This window comes from Oncorhynchus mykiss, chromosome 2, assembly GCF_057628025.1.
Source record: "Oncorhynchus mykiss isolate SJ-2025 chromosome 2, ASM5762802v1, whole genome shotgun sequence".
Taxonomy (NCBI): Eukaryota; Metazoa; Chordata; class Actinopteri; order Salmoniformes; family Salmonidae; genus Oncorhynchus; species Oncorhynchus mykiss.
The window spans coordinates 21,341,883-21,362,464 of NC_143023.1; the positions used below are offsets into that span (position 1 = coordinate 21,341,883).

The window sequence follows — 20,582 nt, forward strand, 5'->3', positions numbered from 1 at the left end:
TTAGACCTGCCTTTTGCATTGACGTCAGTCAAACACCCGCCTCCAAACCTCAGGCTCTGTATAATGTTACCACATATCTCCACACCTGTGCTATGCATTGTACGTGTTGTGTTGTGATTGTGTTGTGAAAGATGCATCCACCCAGCCACTCTGTTTGAATATGAAGGTCTACGGTGACACAGGTTGATCAGAGATGAACAATGTCTCAATGGTCAGTCTGTATTAGTAACATACTGCCCTGTATAACACAATATACTCCTAATGCATAATGTTAGGTTTAATTACTCATAAGTGCAGGTAGGTACGCACCTGTCTTTAAGAGAGGCAATAATGAGATCCACCCAAGGCCGTATGCTGATAAGTGTTCTGTTAGAACTTGCCTTAAATCAATCTCAGAAAGAATGTAATGTTTCGGCTTGGCACCCAAATATTACTTCAGCTGTCAAGTCAGTCTCTCTCTGCCTGGTAAAACAGAGCTAAGCTGTATGACCTCTCTCTATCTCACACACGAGCCCTCCAACATAAGTTGTGAATTATTATATATATTTTTAAACCTGTGTTCACTTTGACGTTGATGCTAAGGGAATTGTTGGTTCATGCTATGGACTAGTACTACAATTTCTACTGAACAAAAATACAAAACGCAACATGCAACAATTTCAAATATTTTACTAAGTTAGTTCATATAAGCAAATCAGTCAATTGAAATAAATTGATTAGGCCCTAATCTATGAATTTCACATGAGTGGGAATACAGATACGCATTTGTTGGTCACATATACCTTAAAGGTAGAGGCTTGGATCAGAAAACTAGTCGGTATCTGGTGTGACTGATTTGCCTCATTCAGCACAACACATCTCCTTCAGAGTTGATCAGGCTGTTGATTGTGGCCTTTGGAATGTTGTCCCACTCGTCTTCAATGTCTGTGCGAAGTTACTGGATATTGGCAAGAACTGGGACACGCTGTCGTACACCGAGCCAGAGCATAAGTTGTAAGTTATTTTATATATATTTTAAATCTGTGTTCACTGTTGATGCTAAGGGAATTGTTGGCTCAAGCTATGGACTTGTACTACAATTTCTACTGAACAAAAGGCTCTGGTGATAGAGGATAATTGGCATGACAATGGGCCTCAGGATCGTGTCACGGTATCTCTGTGCATTCAAATTGCCATTGATACAATTAAATTGTGTTCATGGGCTGTTATCCGGCAAAGGCTCTGGTGAACATTCCTGCAGTCAGCATATCAATTGCACACTCCCTCAACTTGAGACACCCGTGGTACTGTTGTGACAAAACTGCACATTTTAGTGGCCTTTTATTGTCCCCAGCACAAGGTGCACCTGTCAATTCTAATTTTATTTGTCACATGTGCCAAATACAACAGGTGTTGACCTTACTGTGAAATGTTTACTTACAAGCCCATAGCCACCAGTACAGTTCAATAAATAAGAAAATATTTACTAAATCAAAATGAATAAAAAGTAACAGTAGAATAACAACATAGCGAGTCTATATACAGGGGGCACCGGTACTGAGTAAATGTGCGGGGGTAGCAGCAGTATAAAAACAAAGGGAGGGAGGGAGGGAGGGGGGGGTTCAATGTAAATAGTCGGTGTCCATTTAATTGATTAATTGTTCATCAGTCTTAACTTGGGGGTAGAAGCTGTTAGGGAGCCTTGTGGTCCTAGACTTGGCGCTCGGTACCGCTTGCCATGTGGTAGCAGAGAGAACAGTCTGACTTGGGTGACTGGAATCTTTGACCATTTTTTGGGCTTTCCTCTGACACTGCCTGGTATATAGGTCCTGGATGGCAGGAAGCTTGGCCCAAGTGATGTACTAGGCCGTACGTACTACCCTCTGTAGGGCCTTACGGTCAGATACTGAACAGTTGCTGTGTAATGATCATGTTTAATCAGCTTCTTGATGTGCCACACCTGTCAGGTGGATGGATTATCTTGGCAAAGGAGAAATGCTCACAAACAGGGATGTAAACATTTTTAGAAATAAGCTTTTGGAACATTTCTGGGATCTTTTATTTCAGCTCATGAAAACAACACGTGTTTATTTTTGTTCGGTGTAGTTATGTGGAGGAATGTATGACATTATCAACTCGCAACTCTCTGAAAGAGAATGACATGTTTTTGTCTCGGGACATTACATTTGTATTGTGTAAGCCTGCAGCACGTATCATTTGTGACCAGTGTTAGAAAGCCAAGGTAGATGCTGGAGACTTAAAAAGGTTTTCCGCTAAATTTGTTTTGTATTTTCTTTATCTTCCATTTCCTCTTTGCAGTATGCAAATATGTTGTTACTCATCTCCTGAGACGTTAGTTGTATGTGCAGTAGGTAGACATGCCAAACACCAATATGTTCTTTAGTCTGTTGTAATGGACAATAGATCAGGAAGTAAACAAATCTGATTACCATAAATTACTTTTACATAAAGGTACTTTTAAATTACTCTCTCAATGTCCCTACCCAATTTCCTGTCAACCTTTTTTCTCTTGTTCTGCATTTACGATCGATATTCATTGGAGGAAGCTGAAAGACATGAAAACACACAAAGCCCCTAATGGAGACCGTAGTTCTAATGGTGATTATCTTCCCAAAAACAGAGGGCCGTGCCATTGTCACACAACAGGAAATTACATCAAACCAAACGGGTGTTTACTGAAATTAGCTTCTGAAATATATATATATGTATGTGTGTGTGTGTGTGTGTGTGTGTGTGTGTGTCAAAAACAAGAACATTTCTAAGTGACCCCAAGCTTTTGAACGTGTGTGTGTGTGTGTGTGTGTGTGTGTGTACACTTATCGTTCAAAAATATATACACACAGAACCGTTCAAAAGTTTGGGGTCACTTAGAAATGTCCTGGTTTTTGAAAGAAAAGCACTTTTTTTTTTTTTGGTCCATTAAAATAACATCAAGTTGATCAGAAATACAGTGTAGACATTGTTAATGTTGTAAATGACTATGGTAGCTGGAAACTGCCTTTTTTAATGGAATATCTACAGTACATAGCCGTACAGAGGCCCATTATCAGCAACCATCACGCCTGTGTTCCAATGGCACATTGTGTTAGCCTTTTAAAATGATGAACTTGGATTAGCTAACTGATCATTAGAAAACCATTTTGCAATTGTTAGCACAGCTGAAAACTGTTGTGCTGATTTAAAGAAGGAATAAAACTGGCCTTCTTTAGACTAGTTGAGTATCTGGCGCATCAGCATTTGTCTGTTCAATTACAGGCTCAAAATGGCCAGTAACCAAGCACTTTCTTCTGAAACTTGTTCTAAGAAATGAAGGCTATTCCATGCGAGAAATTGCCAAGAAACTGGAATTGGCTCTAACCAGAATAGAAAGGAGCTGGCTTTTTCTTTGCAACTCTGCCTCGAAGGCCAGCATCGCCTCTTCACTGTTGAGACTGGTATTTTGGGGGTACCATTTAATGAAGCTGCCATTTGACCCCAAACTTTTGAACGGTAGTGGGTGTGTATACACCCACGCACTACCATTCGAATGTGTATGTATAAATATATATATATAAATTCAAGAACTCCTGTCATTCTTGCCTGTTTCTGTTCTTTCACTTTACATACAATATAAATATCAGTTTCCTAGTCAACTTGATCAGTTTAACATGTTTTGTAATGAGTCACGCACCAGACTGCTCTTCTCTCAGCCTAACTGTCAGTTGTGGAGAATCAGGTCAGGTCAAGTGAAGTTGGCCAGTGCTCGGTCATTCAGTAATGGTGCAGGGGCAGACCGGTGAGATACATTTATGGGTTAGCCTGATTTTGTCAACATATTGTAGGTTTGTGTAAACTTTATACCGCAATTGTGTTTTACAGAGTCAGCCATCACATGCCAGTTAGTGTGTCAGTCAGTTTGTAGGCCATAGGATTTTTCAGGTCAGTCAATCAGTTCCTATCCTGGCCCAGTGTTAGTTAGCTGGCTTAAAGGTTAGTTAAGGCATCAGTGGGTTTCTGTGTCATGACATATAAGCAGCGACTTTACAATCATGCTGGAGTTGTGTGAAAGTGTGTCAATTTTGTGTGTGCATTTAAATAGTTTGTATGTATGTGTACCTGTTATTTGTGTGTAGTTTTGACTCCGGTGCATGTGTTACAGGGCTCTTCACATAGCAGTGGTGCAGGGGCAGGAAGCTCAGATCCAAAGAATGATCCTTCTCCTGGGACTGGTTCACACAGACCTGGACATCTATAACAACCTGAGACAGGTGAGATGCATGCTCGAGCACACACAGCTGTTTTCAGAAATGTCAGGACTTTTGCATGTAAAAATCCTATTTCCCTAACCCCAAAACCCCTAAACTTAAAATAGCATTTGAAAAAAACTCGACCTGAAAAATGTTGTTCTACCTTGTTAGGACATTGGGGTCCTGATAATGTAGGAAGTACACACACACACACTTCCCACTCACTGCAGATTTTAGATCACAACAAGGAAAGTTGTGATAGAGGAAGTCCTTGATTTCCTCCTCGCCCAGCCTCTTTACCGTAGACACCTACCTCTCGGCTGCCGGTTATCAGAAGAAATGTAGTTTCTGGTTACCTGTGCTTACCGCAGGCCAAAGTCACACGCACAAAACTATTGCTTGGGAGGATGTGCTATGATTGGTATCCTTTGTTCAGGGCTGGGTGTTCTGAAGTGATGTTGTGTGCTCTGTTCATCAATACCTCATGCCCTTTTCCCATCACTTTCAAATGAGTCCTCTTCCCCCCTCCAGCGTGCCATCGTGTCCTGTCAATGTCACATCCCCTCTGCAGCTTTGTTAGTCTGCCTAATCACCCCAGAGAAATCACCCTGAACCCTTCACACACACACACACACACACACCCAACTGGGGTTTCAGACAACACATCGCTCACTTACCAGAAATAACGTCGGTAGTTTGTTGTGTGTTCTCACCAGCATTTACAGTGATATCCTGTCTGTAGTGTATAGTCTAGCAGACAGGCTGCATACGTTCGTGTCATGTGAGATTCAGTCCAGGCTGAGAGACGTGATGCTCGCCACAATGATGTGACATACCAGATAGGCCTGTGTTAGATAACAAAATGACCCTATTGCCAAGCCTGATAACCAGTTTTTTTGTTTATTAGATTTGTCAGTGATAATCAAGTAAATTACTATATAGGATAGTTTGTAACCCAAAATAAACATCTTAAAAACAATACCTTTACATTTTCTTTTGTCAGCAAAAAAATACATTCTCTAGCCATTCTAAGCAATTCAATGTGTTGTGCAGTCCAAACAATACTTCAGTGGTCACTTTAATTCAACGGTTTGACAGAGTTAATATCAGTACTGAGTTGCATGTGCACATTGTGCGACTACCAGATCAGCTGCAGCACTGGTGCTATGAAACAGTGTGGGAGTATCAAACAGCTGTCACTACTACTAACCAACCAAACACTGTCACTACTACTAACCAACCAAACACTGTCACTACTACTAACCAACCAAACACTGTCACTACTACTAACCAACCAAACACTGTCACTACTACTAACCAACCAAACACTGTCACTACTACTAACCAACCAAACACTGACACTACTACTAACCAACCAAACACTGACACTACTACTAACCAACCAAACACTGTCACTACTACTAACCAACCAAACACTGACACTACTACTAACCAACCAATCACTGACACTACTACTAACCAACCAAACACTGACACTACTACTAACCAACCAAACACTGACACTACTACTAACCAACCAAACACTGACACTACTACTAACCAACCAAACACTGACACTACTACTAACCAAACACTGACATCTACTAGCTGGTGCACTTCCCAATTCTCTGGCCAATGTTACTCCCATGTTAGGTTATGCAAATTCCCTGGAAACTGTTCAGATATTGCAAAATGACCATGTCCTTAACGCTACTGTTGCCGCTTTGTGTGTGTATGCTTGTGGCATGCAGTGTATTGTGTGAGGCTTCTACAGTGCATGTGTATGTGCACTTAGTATCCTCATTCTGAGAAGTCACATGACCCCCCCCCCCCCCCCCCCCGCTCTGCACTGTTTCAACATAAGTTGTTGCTGAGGTTGAGGGTAGAATCAGGGACTTTCCCTTTCTGCTCTAGTCGCTGTCTCCTTCTGATCTTATCTCAGTACATTGTGAGTTGACCCCTCCTATTGCATAAATTATGCAAAATAACTAGTAGAATGAGCTCTTCCATGGTATGTTAAGGGCCTTTGTTAGTCTTTCCTGGGAAGTTGCACAACTATAACATTAACCTATTTAATCCCATCGGTCACAATAGTGACCGTAAAACACGTTTCCAGTTATACGGCTCTATAAATGTTACATCAATGCATTTACAGAAAATATTGAAATAATAAAGGGTAGCAATGAAATGTGTAAATTGTCACATGACCAGAGCTGTTTTCTCATGGTGCAACCAGGAAGTAGAGGATGGCTGCATCAAAGCTCCTAAACAAAAGGTTAGTAAAAGTATGTTAAAGATGGGACAAAGATTTTTGGTACACCATCTTTAAGGTTGCAATTACTCAACTTTGTTCAGTGTGGTCATAGAATGAGTAAACATGTTGACGGCAACAATAGTGACCATCCAGGTGTACACATACTGATACACATACATAGTTCTTGTTCTACCTGACGTTCTACTCTGTTCTTTCTTTTAGTTTCACTTTGAGTTCTGGATATGTTGGATCTAGGTGACTGCCCAGACAAGGCATGCAACATTGCAGTTATCCCTCAAAATGAGAAGATGCTGTCCTGAGTGATTGCAATGGGTCAGATATGGACTATGGACCAGATTTGGACAGGCCATTTGCCAGCCAGGCTGTTGAATGCATATGCGGAACCTATGCAAACAGATCATGACAGGAACAACGTTATCAGTGATGATGACCTGGTCGCAACCATAAAACACACTTTACCTACTTTTCCATTAAAACTTTGAAAAAGAATGATTGATTACTTCAAAGGGTTACTAATGACACTTGGATTTGGATAGTTTATGTCTGGGATTTTGGGATTAAATCCACACCTTTAGTTTCTCATATTGTTTTTACCTCCTCCTCCTGTTCTTTGTATCCTTGTCTGGCACACACCCACCCCTTCAAGGCTTTTCCTCATACCTAGAACTCTCCCCTCCACTCCTCTGTTCTTCTGGTTTATCTGCTAATTTCATTGGAATGTAACTCTGGACACAGCCAGCAGGGGAGAGGGAAGGGATTTTCCCTCTTATCCCATCTATCCCCTTGCCTCCCCTCTATACCACTTCCAGCTATTCCTCTCCCTGGCTTTCTTACCCTGTGCTCCCCCTTCTCTCCCTCCCCACTCTCTGCCCCTCTTATCTGTGCAGTTTTTGTTTGTCATTCTGGAATGGTTTACAGGAAGCTAGAACTAAACTCAATGAACTTGAGTGTTTTTGGACCATCATAAAAGCTTTGATTTGGCCTTTTGATTAACTATTGTGACATGTTGATGGTTACGTCCTTTACGGCTTCATCTTCCAGTACATTCTAGGAAGCACAAGATGACCGAGTCAGACTGTTGGTAGTTCATGGGAGGTCAAACACTCGAGTGTGTGTGAGATCAGTCATGAGTAACTGAGGATTCAGGGAAGTAGGAGTGTTTTCTCAGGCAGTGAGGGCCACTGGCATTGAGACATTGGCGGCATTTCACCAGTGTTTTCTCCCCCCACTGCTTTGGTATTTTGCTGCTGTTCTTTACTGGAACATAGCCCCCCCTCACACTAAGTACGTGCTTTTCCTGAATCAAAGTGAAACTAAATGAACATCATCCTGACCACTGAGGTTAATCATACTGAACAATGATAGATTCCAGATCAAGCGGCTTCCCTAAACCCTTTCTGAATGTCTCTGGACATTGGACCACTGACAAAGTTAACATTTACCTTTATCAAATCGGGTTTTATGAATCAATTAATCATTGGCCATAGTCTCTGGAACATCCTAGATTGCACAAGTGCTTTCAGTAAACCTGTGTTGGAATCTGCAATCCCCTGCATAGTGGCATGTCTCTGGAATCACCTGGGCCGGGTCCCAGGCTTTCCTACACAACATGGGCTGTTCCGGTCACTTGAGACAAACAGGTTTTTACCTCATTGATCACATCCGACCTGGCTCGAAAAAGCATTAGTTCTTTCAACTACTTTAGGTGCATCTAATTTTGAAACAAGAAAACCCATATGGGGCTGTATCTTCACCCTGACCTTGGTGGAAGCCATCTCCTAGCTGTTTTGCATTTTGGACTTTGACGGTGTGTTTACCATCCTGTGTGGCGTTTTATCTTTGTCTGCCGATGTCTAATGCTGATAAAGCCAGAAAGCCTTCTTTGCCGTGACTGGGCAGCTCCGGTTTGTTTGGGGGCGTATGTCCAACCTTATCTAGCCAATCGTTTATCAGCTCTTGTGAACAGGATGGAGATGCGATTCCATTAACAGGAGTAATACACTATCCTTCTTCCTCCTCCTCTTGGTTAAAACAAAATGGTTTACCTCATTTATGAAGTGTGCGTATGTGCAAAAGTTGGCATTTATAAAAACTAAGCTTGACATGGAAATGTGCTCACCTTCCCACAAACTTTAGACCATGTTTATGCACATTGTCTAGTGGTTGAAGTATTGCATTACAAGCAGATTAGTATTTTGTACAAATAGGGGATATGGACACACTTATTCATAATAAACAGGTTAATAACAAGATTCAATCATTTGCCTTTAGTGAGAGTCTATTTATCTTAGCACTTTAAAATAATTAGAAATAGGCATCTAAATCCTGGGTTATTATTTTTAATTTCCATGATCATTGCATAAAAAAAATGCCTCACCTTTTCTGTGATGGTTTAATACTCACGAGGTAGAAAGGGGAAAGGGGGTAGATTTGAGAAAGTAAATGCAAATCATTAGGCCCTATTAAATTCAAAACGATCTGTTTACAGGTTTACGGCACTGCATCTCAGTGCTAGAGACCCTGGTTCGATTCCAGGCTGTATCACAACTGGCCGTGATTGGGAGTCCCATAGGGCAGCACACAATTGGCCCAGCGTCGTTAGGGTTTGGACAGGCTATGCCGTCATTGTAAATAAGAATGTTAACCGACTTGCCTATTTAAATAAATGAAGGTCCACAGCAATTTGCAGTTGTCTTTCATAAATGGTCAGATAGCCTGGGACTACAGAAAATGTTACTGCAAAAGTTAACATTCTACAATCCCTTCCAAAGACATTGGATCAAGTTCGCTATTGCCTTTAGAAAACGGCCTCGCCTAATTTGAATACTTCCAAAGTATACAGCAAATAAGGGCGTTATTGTCACCATGAATGATGGGACGTTTTTCAGCCGGTGTTTTAATGTAAGTTCACAAGCACAGTTTCAGAACGGGTCTATAAAGGGAAACATGCGTATGTATGGTGTACGCCAAGTTTATAAATCAATACTTTGTACGTGCGCAGTCTTTTCATAAATGGTGACAGCAGATATTGAGTAACATTTATCCAACGTTTATGAGGCTCCTGGTTTTCAAATGTTCTTGTTTAATGAGATTGTCTAAAGATGAATTATCTCCCTCTTTCTCAGACCCCTCTTCATCTGGCTGTCATTACCCATCAGGCCCAGCTGGTGGGGGCGTTGCTGCGTGCGGGTGCTGATCCGGGGGCTCTGGACCGTAACGGTCAGACAGCGGTCCACCTCTGCTGTGAACACGGCCAGCAGGCCTGCCTCTCTGTGGTGCTTTCCCACCCCTCCATCTTGACTTGCCTGGAGGTCAGGAACTATGAGGGTAAGTTATTACTTCTATGTTGGGATCGATTCAATTGAGACATTTCAGGGGATTCATTTAAATTGAACTCATCAATTCAAAATTCCCCTGAACTTTCCAATATGACCTAATTGACAGTGTTTCTGCTATAGCCAGCTCCTTTGTGGTAGTCATGCCAGACATGACTTGGCTAAACCAATAATAGATCTTTATTTATTTGACTTTTATTTAACTAGGTAGGCCAGTTGAGAACAAGTTCTCATTTACAACTGCGACCTGGCCAAGATAAAGCAAAGCAATGCGACAAAAACAGGGTTACAAACAAATATACAGTCAATAACAAAATAATCTATGTACAGTGTGTGCAAATGTAGGGAGGTAAGCAATAAATAGGCCATGAGGCGAAAATTATTTCAACTTAGCATTAATACTGGAGTGATATGTGCAGATGTGAGTTTACAGTCTAATCAGGCATCTTGGTATTTGTAGTTCACATTTTCTAGGTCAGAACTGTCCAGAGCAGTGATGCTAGTCGGGCGGGAGGGTGTGGGCAGCAATTGGTTGAAGAGCATGCACTTAGTTTTACTAGCATTTAAAAGCAGTTGGAGGCCACGGAAGGAGTGTTGTATGGCGTTGAAGCTTGTTTGGAGGTTTGTTAGCACAGTGTCCAAAGAAGGGCCAGGTGTATACAAAATGGTGTTGGATCAGAGAATCACCAGCAGCAAGAGCAACATCATTGATGTATACAGAGAAAAGAGTCGGCCTGAGAATTGAGCCCTGTGGCACCACTATAGACTGCCCGAGGTCCGGACAACAGGCCATCCGATTTGAGACACTGAACTCTATCGGAGAAGTAGTTGGTGAACCAGGCGAGGCAGTCATTTGAGAAACCAAGGCTATTGAGTCTGCCGATAAGAATGTGGTGATTTACAGAGTCGAAAGCCTTGACCAGGTCGACGAAGACGGTTGCACAGTACTGTCTTATTGATGGCGGTTATGATATCGTGTAGGACCTTGAGTGTGGCTTAGGTGCACCCATGACCAGCTCGGAAACCAGATTGCATAGTGGAGAAGTTACAGTGGGTTTCGAAATGGTCTGTGATCTGTTTATTAACTTGGCTTTCAAAGATTTTAGAAAGACAGGGCAGGATGGCTATAGGTCTAACAGTTTGGGTCTAAGGTGTGGGGGATGACCGAGGCAGCTTTCCAATCTTTGGGGATCTCAGACAATACAAAAGAGATCTGCAGGGGGTGCTGAGGTGTTGGCCGGGGTAGGAGTAGCCAGAGGGAAAGCATGGCCAGCTGTGGAAAATTGCTTATTGAAATTATCTGAGATTTATCAGTGGTGACAGTGTTTCCTAGCCTCAGTGCAGTGGGCAGCTGGGAGGAGATGCTCTTATTCTCCATGAACTTTAGTGTCCCAAAACTTTTTGGAATTAGTGCTACAGGAAGCAAATTTCTGTTAGGAAAGCTAACAGAAAGCTAGCTTTTTCAAACTGACAGAATATTGGTTTCTGACTTGATCGCTGAGATCCTGGTTGAAGACAGCAGAGGTGTATTTGGAGGGCAGGTTGGTCAGGATGAGGTCTAAGAGGGTGCCCATGGTTACGGATTTTGGGTTGTACCTGGTAGGTACCTTGATAATTTGGGTGAGATTGAGGACATCTAGCTTAGATTGTATGACGGCCGGGGTGTTAAGCATATCCCAGTTTAGGTCACCTAACAGTACGAACTCTGAAGATAGATGGGGGGGGGGCAATCAAGTCACATATGGTGTCCAGGGCACAGCTGGGGGCTGAAGGGGGTCTACAAGAAGTGGCAACGGTGAGATGTATACTACTAACCCAAATAAAGCAAGTAACCCCCCCACAATGTTGTCAACATTTATGCCTAATAATATGGGAATTCCCATATTCATGTGGGAATATTTGAGTTGCGACACAGATACTAACGTTATGTAGCACACACTTCAAATGGTTGCTTGACTGACTTAAGTTGTGTAAGTTGAATCGAATTGCACTGAAAGTGACCTACCCATTTGATATGATTGTAGATTAATCTACTGGTATTATTGATTCTCACATTCCCCTGTTTGACTCAGGCTGTGGGTCCCGTGGTGGGTGTGTGAGGCAGAGGGGAAGAGGGCATTTCCTGCTGTGGTGGTCTGTGTGACAAGTCTGGGCACAGCATGGTTTGCCTTGAACTCAAAACAGCAGAAAGCCCCTAGAATACACATGGGCTCTGGAGCGTGTGTGCGTGTGATTCTCTTAACTGCTTATTGTTCCCCCCTCTCTCCAGGCCTCACCCCTCTCCACCTAGCTGTACAGGGTGGAGACAAGGAGCTGGTCAGAATACTGCTGGATGCTGGGGCGGACATCAATGCTATGGTCAGTCACCTTCCTCCCCCACCTAACTCTCCATCTCTCCCCTTAATGCTGGGCCATTTCAAATGGGCTTTGAGTTATTCTGGCATACTGAACCTACTGCATCATCCAATTACTAAATACCAGGTAATACTCATTAGATGAATTCCAGTTCCACTTTACAGAGTCCCCATTCTCCTCTCTCTAAGCAGGACATCAAGAGTGGCCACAGTCCTCTCATACACGCAGTAGAGAACCACAATATGGACATGGTGCACTTCCTCATAGAGGTAAGGCTACGTGTGTTGTATGTGACTCAGCTGTTCTACTGAAGTCAGCTCATCTATATTTAAAATGGTCTGTAGGTTCTCCCCTGTTCCCCTTTTTAGGTTTCTCTTTTCATTCTGGGAAAATAATTTGCAAGAAAAACATTAAGTGACTGTCTAGTTACACATCGTCAAAGACTGACCATGTTACTTATTTTTACCGCTTATATCTTCTCATCAATCTCCTGCCCCCTCCTCAGAATGACTGTAATGTGAATGGCCAGTCGTACAGTGGGAACACGGCCCTGCACAGTGCCTGTGGGCGAGGCCAGGTAGACACAGCCAGGCTGCTACTGAAGAACAGAGCCGACAGCAGTGTGAAGAACTACCACAATGACACCCCTGCGATGGTGGCCAAGAACAAGATGGTGAGGAGGGAGAAAATTAACACTGGATCTATGGAAGAGGGTCTTTTTTTTCTCTCTCCTCTGTTTCACGCTAATCAATAGCTTTACGGATGTATAGGAGAATAAAAACTGAGGTTAGTAGGTTAAATGAACAATAGTGTGGACATAGGACTGAACTAATCCTTGTGGGTGCTTCCCTCTAGTGGCTGTACCTAATAACAAATTTCTTATCAGCGGCAAAGTAACAAACTGACAATGACAAATCGTACCTACAATAAAACACACAAATAATCTAAGGAATGCTATCACTCAGTAGCTGGCCCCACAGATGCCGTGAACTCACTAGTTGTCATTGCAGCACTGTTAATGTGTGTCCTCTCAGGTAACCTAACCCTTTAGATCTCTGTCCTCAGGTAACAGATGTACTACGAGGGAAGGGCTCCAGAAACCAGCAGCCCAAAGCTCAACAGTGTGTACCAGCCTCACCACACAGGAGCACACCCCACTCACAGAACAGAGGTAATGGTGAGACGAGTACACTTATGTGCATCATGCATTCGGGCACACAGTAAACTCATCACACCCCTCTGTCCCCAGGTTCCCCATCTCCCAGCCTAGGCCTTTCACCATTGGCCACTCCCACAGTTTCGCCTCTTCACCACAGCGCATCCCATTCCCCCCGGGCACCTCCCACTCCCTCTCCTCACAGCCAATCAGCAGAGAGCCTGTCAGGCCGCCAGTCTCCAATGAAGATCCAGGAGAGCGAGCAGCTGCCGGTGAGGCTTGACTCCGACAGGATGACTGCAGTGGACATCAGCATGACCCAGAGAAGGACCTACAGCTACCCTCCAGCAATGCACCACCAGTCCCCCATCACCGATGCTCAAATAGGACATTTACTAGCCTACTACTCCCCTGGAGTCCAGAGACCTCTTTATCCAGAGCCTCCCTTTATCGTCCTCCACACCAACATCCCTTACCCAGCCACTGCCTCCCAAATGACCCCTGGCCAATCCCGGTCCTCCAGCGACCAATCAGATGTCTCCATCACGAGCGTCAGCATGGGCAAAGGTAACGGTTGACAAAGAGGTGCGCTTTCAGTGTCCCTGCTGAATTATTGGTTGGTGACCAGAAGGACTTGAGCTTAAAACAAAGAGGAACAGTTTATTTACTACTGTTGGACTATAGAGCTTATGCTGGTATGATTATGTTCCTCTAGCGCTCAGCTGGATGCATATGGATTTGTAAAGGGACTAATGCAATGAAACCTACACTGGAAGAATGAACGTTATCGCAGTTTCCTGAATAGACTGCATTCAGAACTGTTATCACCGTGTGTGTGTGTGATGGGCTGTGTGGAAACTGGAGCTCCTACCTTACTTGAAACTCATTATTTTTCAGGCTCACTGTTGTTTACTTTGAATAATTGATAAGTCCAAGAATAAATATTTTTCTATGCACTGCTATTTGTTCTCATGCATACAGCACCACACGGACACATGCACGACCTTAATGGTCTTTAACGTCATCAAAAGCCAAAAATACAAAAGTAGTTTATTTATGATTCTAAATACATTTCATCACGGTCTGTTGAAAACCTCAACTCCATTTCTGCCAATGTTTGTTACATGTATCAAAAGCAGTAACTGCACTCCGTGTACTCTGAACATTTCATGACTCTAGGACCAAGATAATGTATTCAAAATGCTTCTGAAGTTTGGTAAAAATATAGCTTTTTCCCTTTCCTAAAGAATGTATCGATTGTAAGGAAATACACTTGTGCTACAATATGTAGGCCTGGCTCCTTGGTATAGAGTAACTCTCTGCCCCACAATTCACAGTATAGGAGAGTCTCTGAATCCAGTAGATACATACATGACAAGTGCTGGTCCAAGCACGACCCAGTGTGTCGGAGGCGGCTGGAGGTCTAGCCAACGGTGACGTTGAAGCCACACTGGAACGTGTTCTTCTTTTGGTTAAGGAAGGCTCCCAGGGCCAAGGAGAGAGGCAGGGGCAGCAGCTTCTTCTCCAGGACCGCCCCCACCACCCAGTTACTGTCTACCGAACCTGGAGACAGGGATGGAGGGGAGGGACAGATCAGGAAATAATTCAGACCTGGGACATTCATTGACAAATGGCTCAACTCAATTAACCCTAGAGGTCTGACTGAATAGCTGTGCTGTCGTGGGACAGACAGTGGCTTACCTTTAAAGAGCAGGTTGGCTTTAGGGAGGTCCAGCTGATACCCAAACGATACTGCGGTCTCCTGCGTCCGCATGCTGCCCTCAAACTCCACCCCCAGCTGCAGCTGCGTTGGTAGAACGACAACAAGATGGTCTCACAAACAAACCTAGCACTGTGGTGCTACATAGCCTCAAGTATTTCAGTGGGCTAACACCTCCATGGTCAAACTTTCCATTAAGCACATCTCATAGGAGAGGGATGGTACTGTGCATATAGTCATGGTCGAGAGATGGTACGCTACCAGTGGATTCCCAACTATTTTGCACAGTGATCCACACTAAAACTTGAGGAGTTTTGTGGTCTAGACTGGGGGCAAGGTAGAGGTGATAGCTTAGTTTGGGTACCTGGTCATTGGCTCTGTGGTAGTATGTTGCATGAGCCCCGGCACCCCCTAGAGTCAATGTGGCAACATAATTATTGCCTGGAGGAAAAACCAGAAGAATATTAATCTCAGTGACCTGACCAGTAAAAAAACTCCTGGCTCTAACAGAAGGTGATGTGGGTCAGAGTGGGTCTCACCTGTGTATCTGCCCATTAGGGAGGTGACTGCTCCCTCCTCTCCAGGCCTCCGGTGGTAAACCAGCTCTCCTCCCAACGCCAGGGCTGGACTGATGGACTGGAGGTAGTGAGCCACGATAATACCTGAGGACAGCAACATCATCATAGATGTTACAGTAGAGCACAAGAATAAAGGACTCATGTCTGAATAATAACCAACCTGTTCACTCTGTAAACAGAGGCCATCATAACATGTGATCAAAAGGCTGGGTAACAAGAACATTATTGCTGTACGTGATGAAGCTTCCACACAAATGTGCTTGTAGGAGAGATGGGTCGTTTTGCAGCATCATGGACCACCAGTGTTGATGATGAGAAAACAATCCTACCAGAGCCGAGGAGGACGTCTGGGTTGCCAAGGGTAACAGCAGAAGTGAAGTCGTCACCGCGGTACTCCAGGTCACACTGCCAGTTCACAAACTTGTGCTGCTGAGTCTGTTGAAATAGCAAACACATTATTGGAAATACACAGATTAATAAACAGTAAGTTGAATATTTACTACCGTTCAAAAGTTTGGGGTCACTTAGAAATGTTCTTGTTTTTGAAAATAAAATAAAATGGATCAGAAATACAGTGTAGACATCGTTAATGTTGTAAATGACTAGTGTAGCTGGAAATAGCTGATATTTAATGGAATATCTACATAGGCGTATAGAGACCAATTATCAGCAACCATCACTCCTGTGTTCCAATGGCACGTTGTGTTAGCTAATCCAAGTTTATCATTTTAAAACCCTTTCTAATTATGTTAGCACAGCTGTAAACTTGTCCTGATTAAAGAAGCAATAAAACTGGCCTTTAGACTAGTTGAGTGTCTGGAGCATTAGCATTTGTGGCGTCGATTACAGGCTTAAAATGGCTAGAAATAAAGCACTTTCTTCTGAAACTCGTCCATGTATTCTTGTTCTGAGAAACTAAGGCTATTCCATGTGAGAAATTGCCAAGAAACTGAAGATCTCGTACAACGTTGTGTACTACTCTCTTCACAGAACAGCACAAACTGTCTCTAACCAGAATAGAAAGAGTGGGAGGCCCTAGTGCACAACTGAGCAAGAGGACAAGTACACTCGTGTCTGTTTTGCGGGTACAATTTAACGAAGCTGCCAGTTGAGGACTTGTGAGGTGTCTGTTTCTCAAACTAGACACTAATGTACTTGTCCTCTTGCTCAGTTGTGCACCAGGGCCTCCCACTCCTCTTTCTATTCTGGTTAGAGACCGTTTGCACTGTTCTTTGAAGGGAGTAGTACACAGCATTGTACGAGATATTCAGTTTCTTGTCAATTTCTCACATGGAATAGCCTTAATTTCTCAGAACAGGAATAGACTGATGCGTTTCAGAAGAAAATTCTTCTTTTTGAGCATGTAATCGAAGCCACACATGCTGATGCTCCAGATATTCAACTAGTCTAAAAAATACCAGTTTTATTGCTTCTTTAATCAGGACAAGTCTACAGCTGTGCTAACATAACTGCGAAAGGGTTTTCTAATGATCAATTAGCCTTTTAAAATGATAAACTTGGATTAGCTAACAACGTGTCGGTTGCTGATAATGGGCCTCTGTACTCCTATGTAGATATTCCATCATTTTTTAAATATCAGCCGCTTCCAGCTACAATAGTCATTTACAACATTAACAATGTCTACAATGTATTTCTGATCAATTTCATGTTATTTTAAGGGACAAAACATTTGCATTTCTAAGTGACCCCAAACTTTTGAATAGTAGTCTACATAAACTTCCTGATCCTGGTGTGGCCTTCAGTGACGTACCTGGATGGCTATTTTGGAGCGCACGGCGCTGGTGAGCTGGTGGATAACCTGGGCGTTCAGACTACCGGTGTTGTCCATGTCTCCCACCATGACTGGGAAGGACTGGGGGGGGTTCAACACATGAAACAACAATATTATTAGAGTATAATAATATAAGGGTAAAGTGGCTGAGAGACGATTTCCAGACCAGACAAGTGACAGTTAGTTTACCTCAGCAGGTCCTGTCTGTTGAGTGCCCACGTAGGTGGCACCAAACCGGTAGCCAGATTCAGCCAAGGTGCTGAGAGTAACTGTATGACTGACCTGTAGAACATATACAGCAGACATACAATAAAGTGTCAAACAATATAGTATTCTGATCCATATGAAATAGGACAATCACCTCCTTGAACTTTACAGCCATGAGGGTTAGATAGTTCCTTTTCATTTTATAATAGCTGCAACAGAATGCATATTAACGCTGGCTTTAATTTACTGGCTGCATCTAGAATATATATTCCTCTAGCTCCACAACTGACCTGGAAGTGATTACTCAGGCCCTTGTTGACCACCAGTCGCACTCCTTCCATCTGGATGGGGAACACCTCTGAAATGGCGTTAGAACCACAGAGATAGTTAGAGGACCCAACTTTGTATCGGTCCCATTATGGCGTCTGTGAGAGCAAAGTCGCCGCCATTGAGGCCAACTCCATTTGGAAGTAGTGAATTTTCATATTCTATTAACTCTGAGTTGGTAAACAAACTGAAAGGGTGCAATCTGCCACTTGGAGTGAGTTATTTGAACAGGTATAAAAGAAAGGTTGCCGATTTACTGCCACCTGCAGTTAAGGAATGTTTGCTCACACGTATAATTCATTGGCTAATCCCTCCTGATGACCCGGAAGGAATTATGTGATCCTTCTTTTACAAATAGCAAGTCCCACCCAGTTGATTTCAAAATGGTTTCAGTCCTCAATGGTGCTGCCCTTGCTAAAACTGGCTTTTGGGCACTAGAGTAGTCCAAGTCTATGGTCAGAACAGAAACTGTTCAATGCAAACAAAGTTTTATTTGAACACAATCTAAAATATGAGACCAAAATTTTTTTGATTCTGAGGAAAAACACACCTCTCAAACGATAGAGCATAAAATCTGCCATGTCATTGCCCAGCCTATTCGAACAGGAAGGATGCACCTGTACAACTCTAATGACATACCGCATGACAAAGATCCTTACCTTTGCACTTGCGATGACACTCCTCATAAGTACCAGGGTTGGGGAGGGGGCTCCCCGTTTCACCTGCTGGCTGTCCGGGGACAGAGGGGGGAGGGACGGAGGGCATGGAGAACCCTGGGGGGACTGACACCAACCCAGGGGCCCCCTGGACAACACCACTGCCTGGGGCAGGGGGGGGAGTGGGGGAGCTGGCAGCCAACACACTGCCCATGCTGAAGCAGAATGAGAGAGAGACAACGAGAGAGATGGGATGAGATACTTGATGTTCTGTAAACAGTTACTAGCTAGTGGCTAGCCAACTCTATGCATTAACTGGGACAAAGACTAGCACAGCTAGGTCAAGGCCAAAGGGTATTTAAGCCATAAACGTAACGTTAGCTGGATAGCATATGCCCACCCATACCAACCACAGTGGCCTTTCTTTTTGGCCTCAAGTAACCATCTGTCTTATGCAACCATACCAAACGTAAGACACTGTATCATACTTAATGGAGTGTCTCGGATTTACGTACAGAAAAATTCGGAATGCTCTGAGATTTGGTCGACTTGACTGACAGTCACTGACTGAGCTAACATTAGCTTGCTAATGTTCCTAGCGATAACAATTGCAGCACTGCACATGCCTCAGACAAAACTGTAACACCATCAACTTTCTGTAATAAAGACATGTTTCACAGTTGTCCGTTTCATGCTTCAAATGTGTTAGCGAGCTACTCACGTTGACTGTTCGTGCGTGTTCAACGGTAATTCAAGCTACGCACCGGCAAAGTTCCACAAGCTTCCGGTGCACATTTTAGGCCCGCCCACCGCACCCAAAAACCCCATGGATTGGGTAGTGTATCTACAAAATCAACTACCATTGGCCAGCATATCCAACCACTAGGAATCCCCTAAATATTGCGTGATGTGCTGGGTTGATCACCTAGTCAGAACTCTGAAATGACTGAGCTGCTACCTAGTTAAACACTAAATATTTGAACCACAGAGGTATGGGTTGAATGCAACACGTGTATAACTACCGCCATTTAGCAAGTCCAACATTTACGAGTTTCCTACTTCTGACTAGCACCTGAATACGAAATTAATAGGCGTATTTTGCGCCTTCCAATCGGTTGCGTCATTCAATCGAGGCAAGACATTCCAAGGGTAATCTACATGTAGAATGTACAGGATCAGGCAAAAGTTGACACACCTACTCATTCCAGGGTTTTTCTTTATTTTTATTTTCTACATTGTAGAATAGTGAAGACATCAAAAATATGAAATAACAAACATGGAATCATGTAGTAACAGTGTTAATTAAATCAAAATATATTTTAATTTGAGATTCTTCAAAGCCACCATTTGCCTTGACAGCTTTAATACAGACTTGGCATTCTCTCAATGAGCTTCTTGAGGTAGACACCTGGAATGCATTTCAATTAACAGGCGTGCCTTTGAAAGTTTATTGGAATTTCTTTCCTCCTTAATGCATTTGAACCAATCAGTTGTGTTGTGACAAGGTAGAGGTGGTATACAGAATAGCCCTATTTGGTAAAAGACCAAGTCCATATAATGGCAGAGCAGTTCAAATAAGCAAAGAAACGATAGTCCATTGTTTCTTCAAGTGCAGTCGCAAAACCCATCAAGCACTATGATGAAACTGTCTCTGAGGATCGCCACAGGAAAGGAAGACCCAGAGTTACCTCTGCTGCAGAGGATAAATTCATTAGTTACCAGCCTCAAATTAACTGCACCTCAGATTGCAGCCCAAATAAATTAAAGTAACAGACATTAACTGCTTAAAGGGGACTGTGCAAATCAGGCCTTCATGGACAAATTGTTGCAAAGAAACCACTTAAGGACACCAATAATAATAATAATAGAGACTTGCTTGGGCCAAGAAATACGAGCAATGGACATTAGACAGGTGGAAATCCGTCCTTTGGTCTGATGAGTCCAAATGAGATTTT

The 20,582-nt window shown here is 43.1% G+C and overlaps 2 protein-coding genes across 3 annotated transcripts in view; one reads left to right on the forward strand and one right to left on the reverse strand.

The window, feature by feature from the left end:
- Positions 1 to 14,303, forward strand: part of bcl3 (BCL3 transcription coactivator) — a 31,146-nt gene extending 16,843 nt beyond the window's left edge. Inside the window, exons 3-9 of the mRNA XM_021624309.3 lie at positions 4,139 to 4,247; positions 9,627 to 9,828; positions 12,106 to 12,194; positions 12,383 to 12,460; positions 12,697 to 12,864; positions 13,257 to 13,362; positions 13,441 to 14,303. Of these exons, the coding sequence (XP_021479984.3) occupies positions 4,139 to 4,247; positions 9,627 to 9,828; positions 12,106 to 12,194; positions 12,383 to 12,460; positions 12,697 to 12,864; positions 13,257 to 13,362; positions 13,441 to 13,925 (1,237 nt within the window). The 3' untranslated portion in view covers positions 13,926 to 14,303. The remainder of the gene's footprint in view (positions 1 to 4,138; positions 4,248 to 9,626; positions 9,829 to 12,105; positions 12,195 to 12,382; positions 12,461 to 12,696; positions 12,865 to 13,256; positions 13,363 to 13,440) is intronic.
- A 78-nt stretch (positions 14,304 to 14,381) lies between these two features.
- On the reverse strand, positions 14,382 to 19,446 carry LOC110537877 (mitochondrial import receptor subunit TOM40 homolog). Of its 2 annotated transcripts, none has more exons than XM_021624323.3 (10): positions 19,349 to 19,446; positions 18,631 to 18,842; positions 17,935 to 18,002; positions 17,627 to 17,719; positions 17,417 to 17,518; positions 15,975 to 16,080; positions 15,607 to 15,729; positions 15,432 to 15,508; positions 15,049 to 15,151; positions 14,382 to 14,910 (listed from the first exon to the last, which is right to left on the reverse strand). In XM_021624323.3, the coding sequence occupies exons 2-10, from the start codon at positions 18,839 to 18,841 to the stop codon at positions 14,771 to 14,773; spliced, it is 1,023 nt and encodes a 340-aa protein (XP_021479998.2). In that variant the 5' UTR covers position 18,842; positions 19,349 to 19,446; the 3' UTR covers positions 14,382 to 14,770. The 2 variants fall into 2 exon arrangements, with proteins under 2 accessions (XP_021479998.2, XP_036798245.1); XM_036942350.2 differs by having other exon boundaries at positions 19,143 to 19,380.
- Positions 19,447 to 20,582: the final 1,136 nt, after the last annotated feature.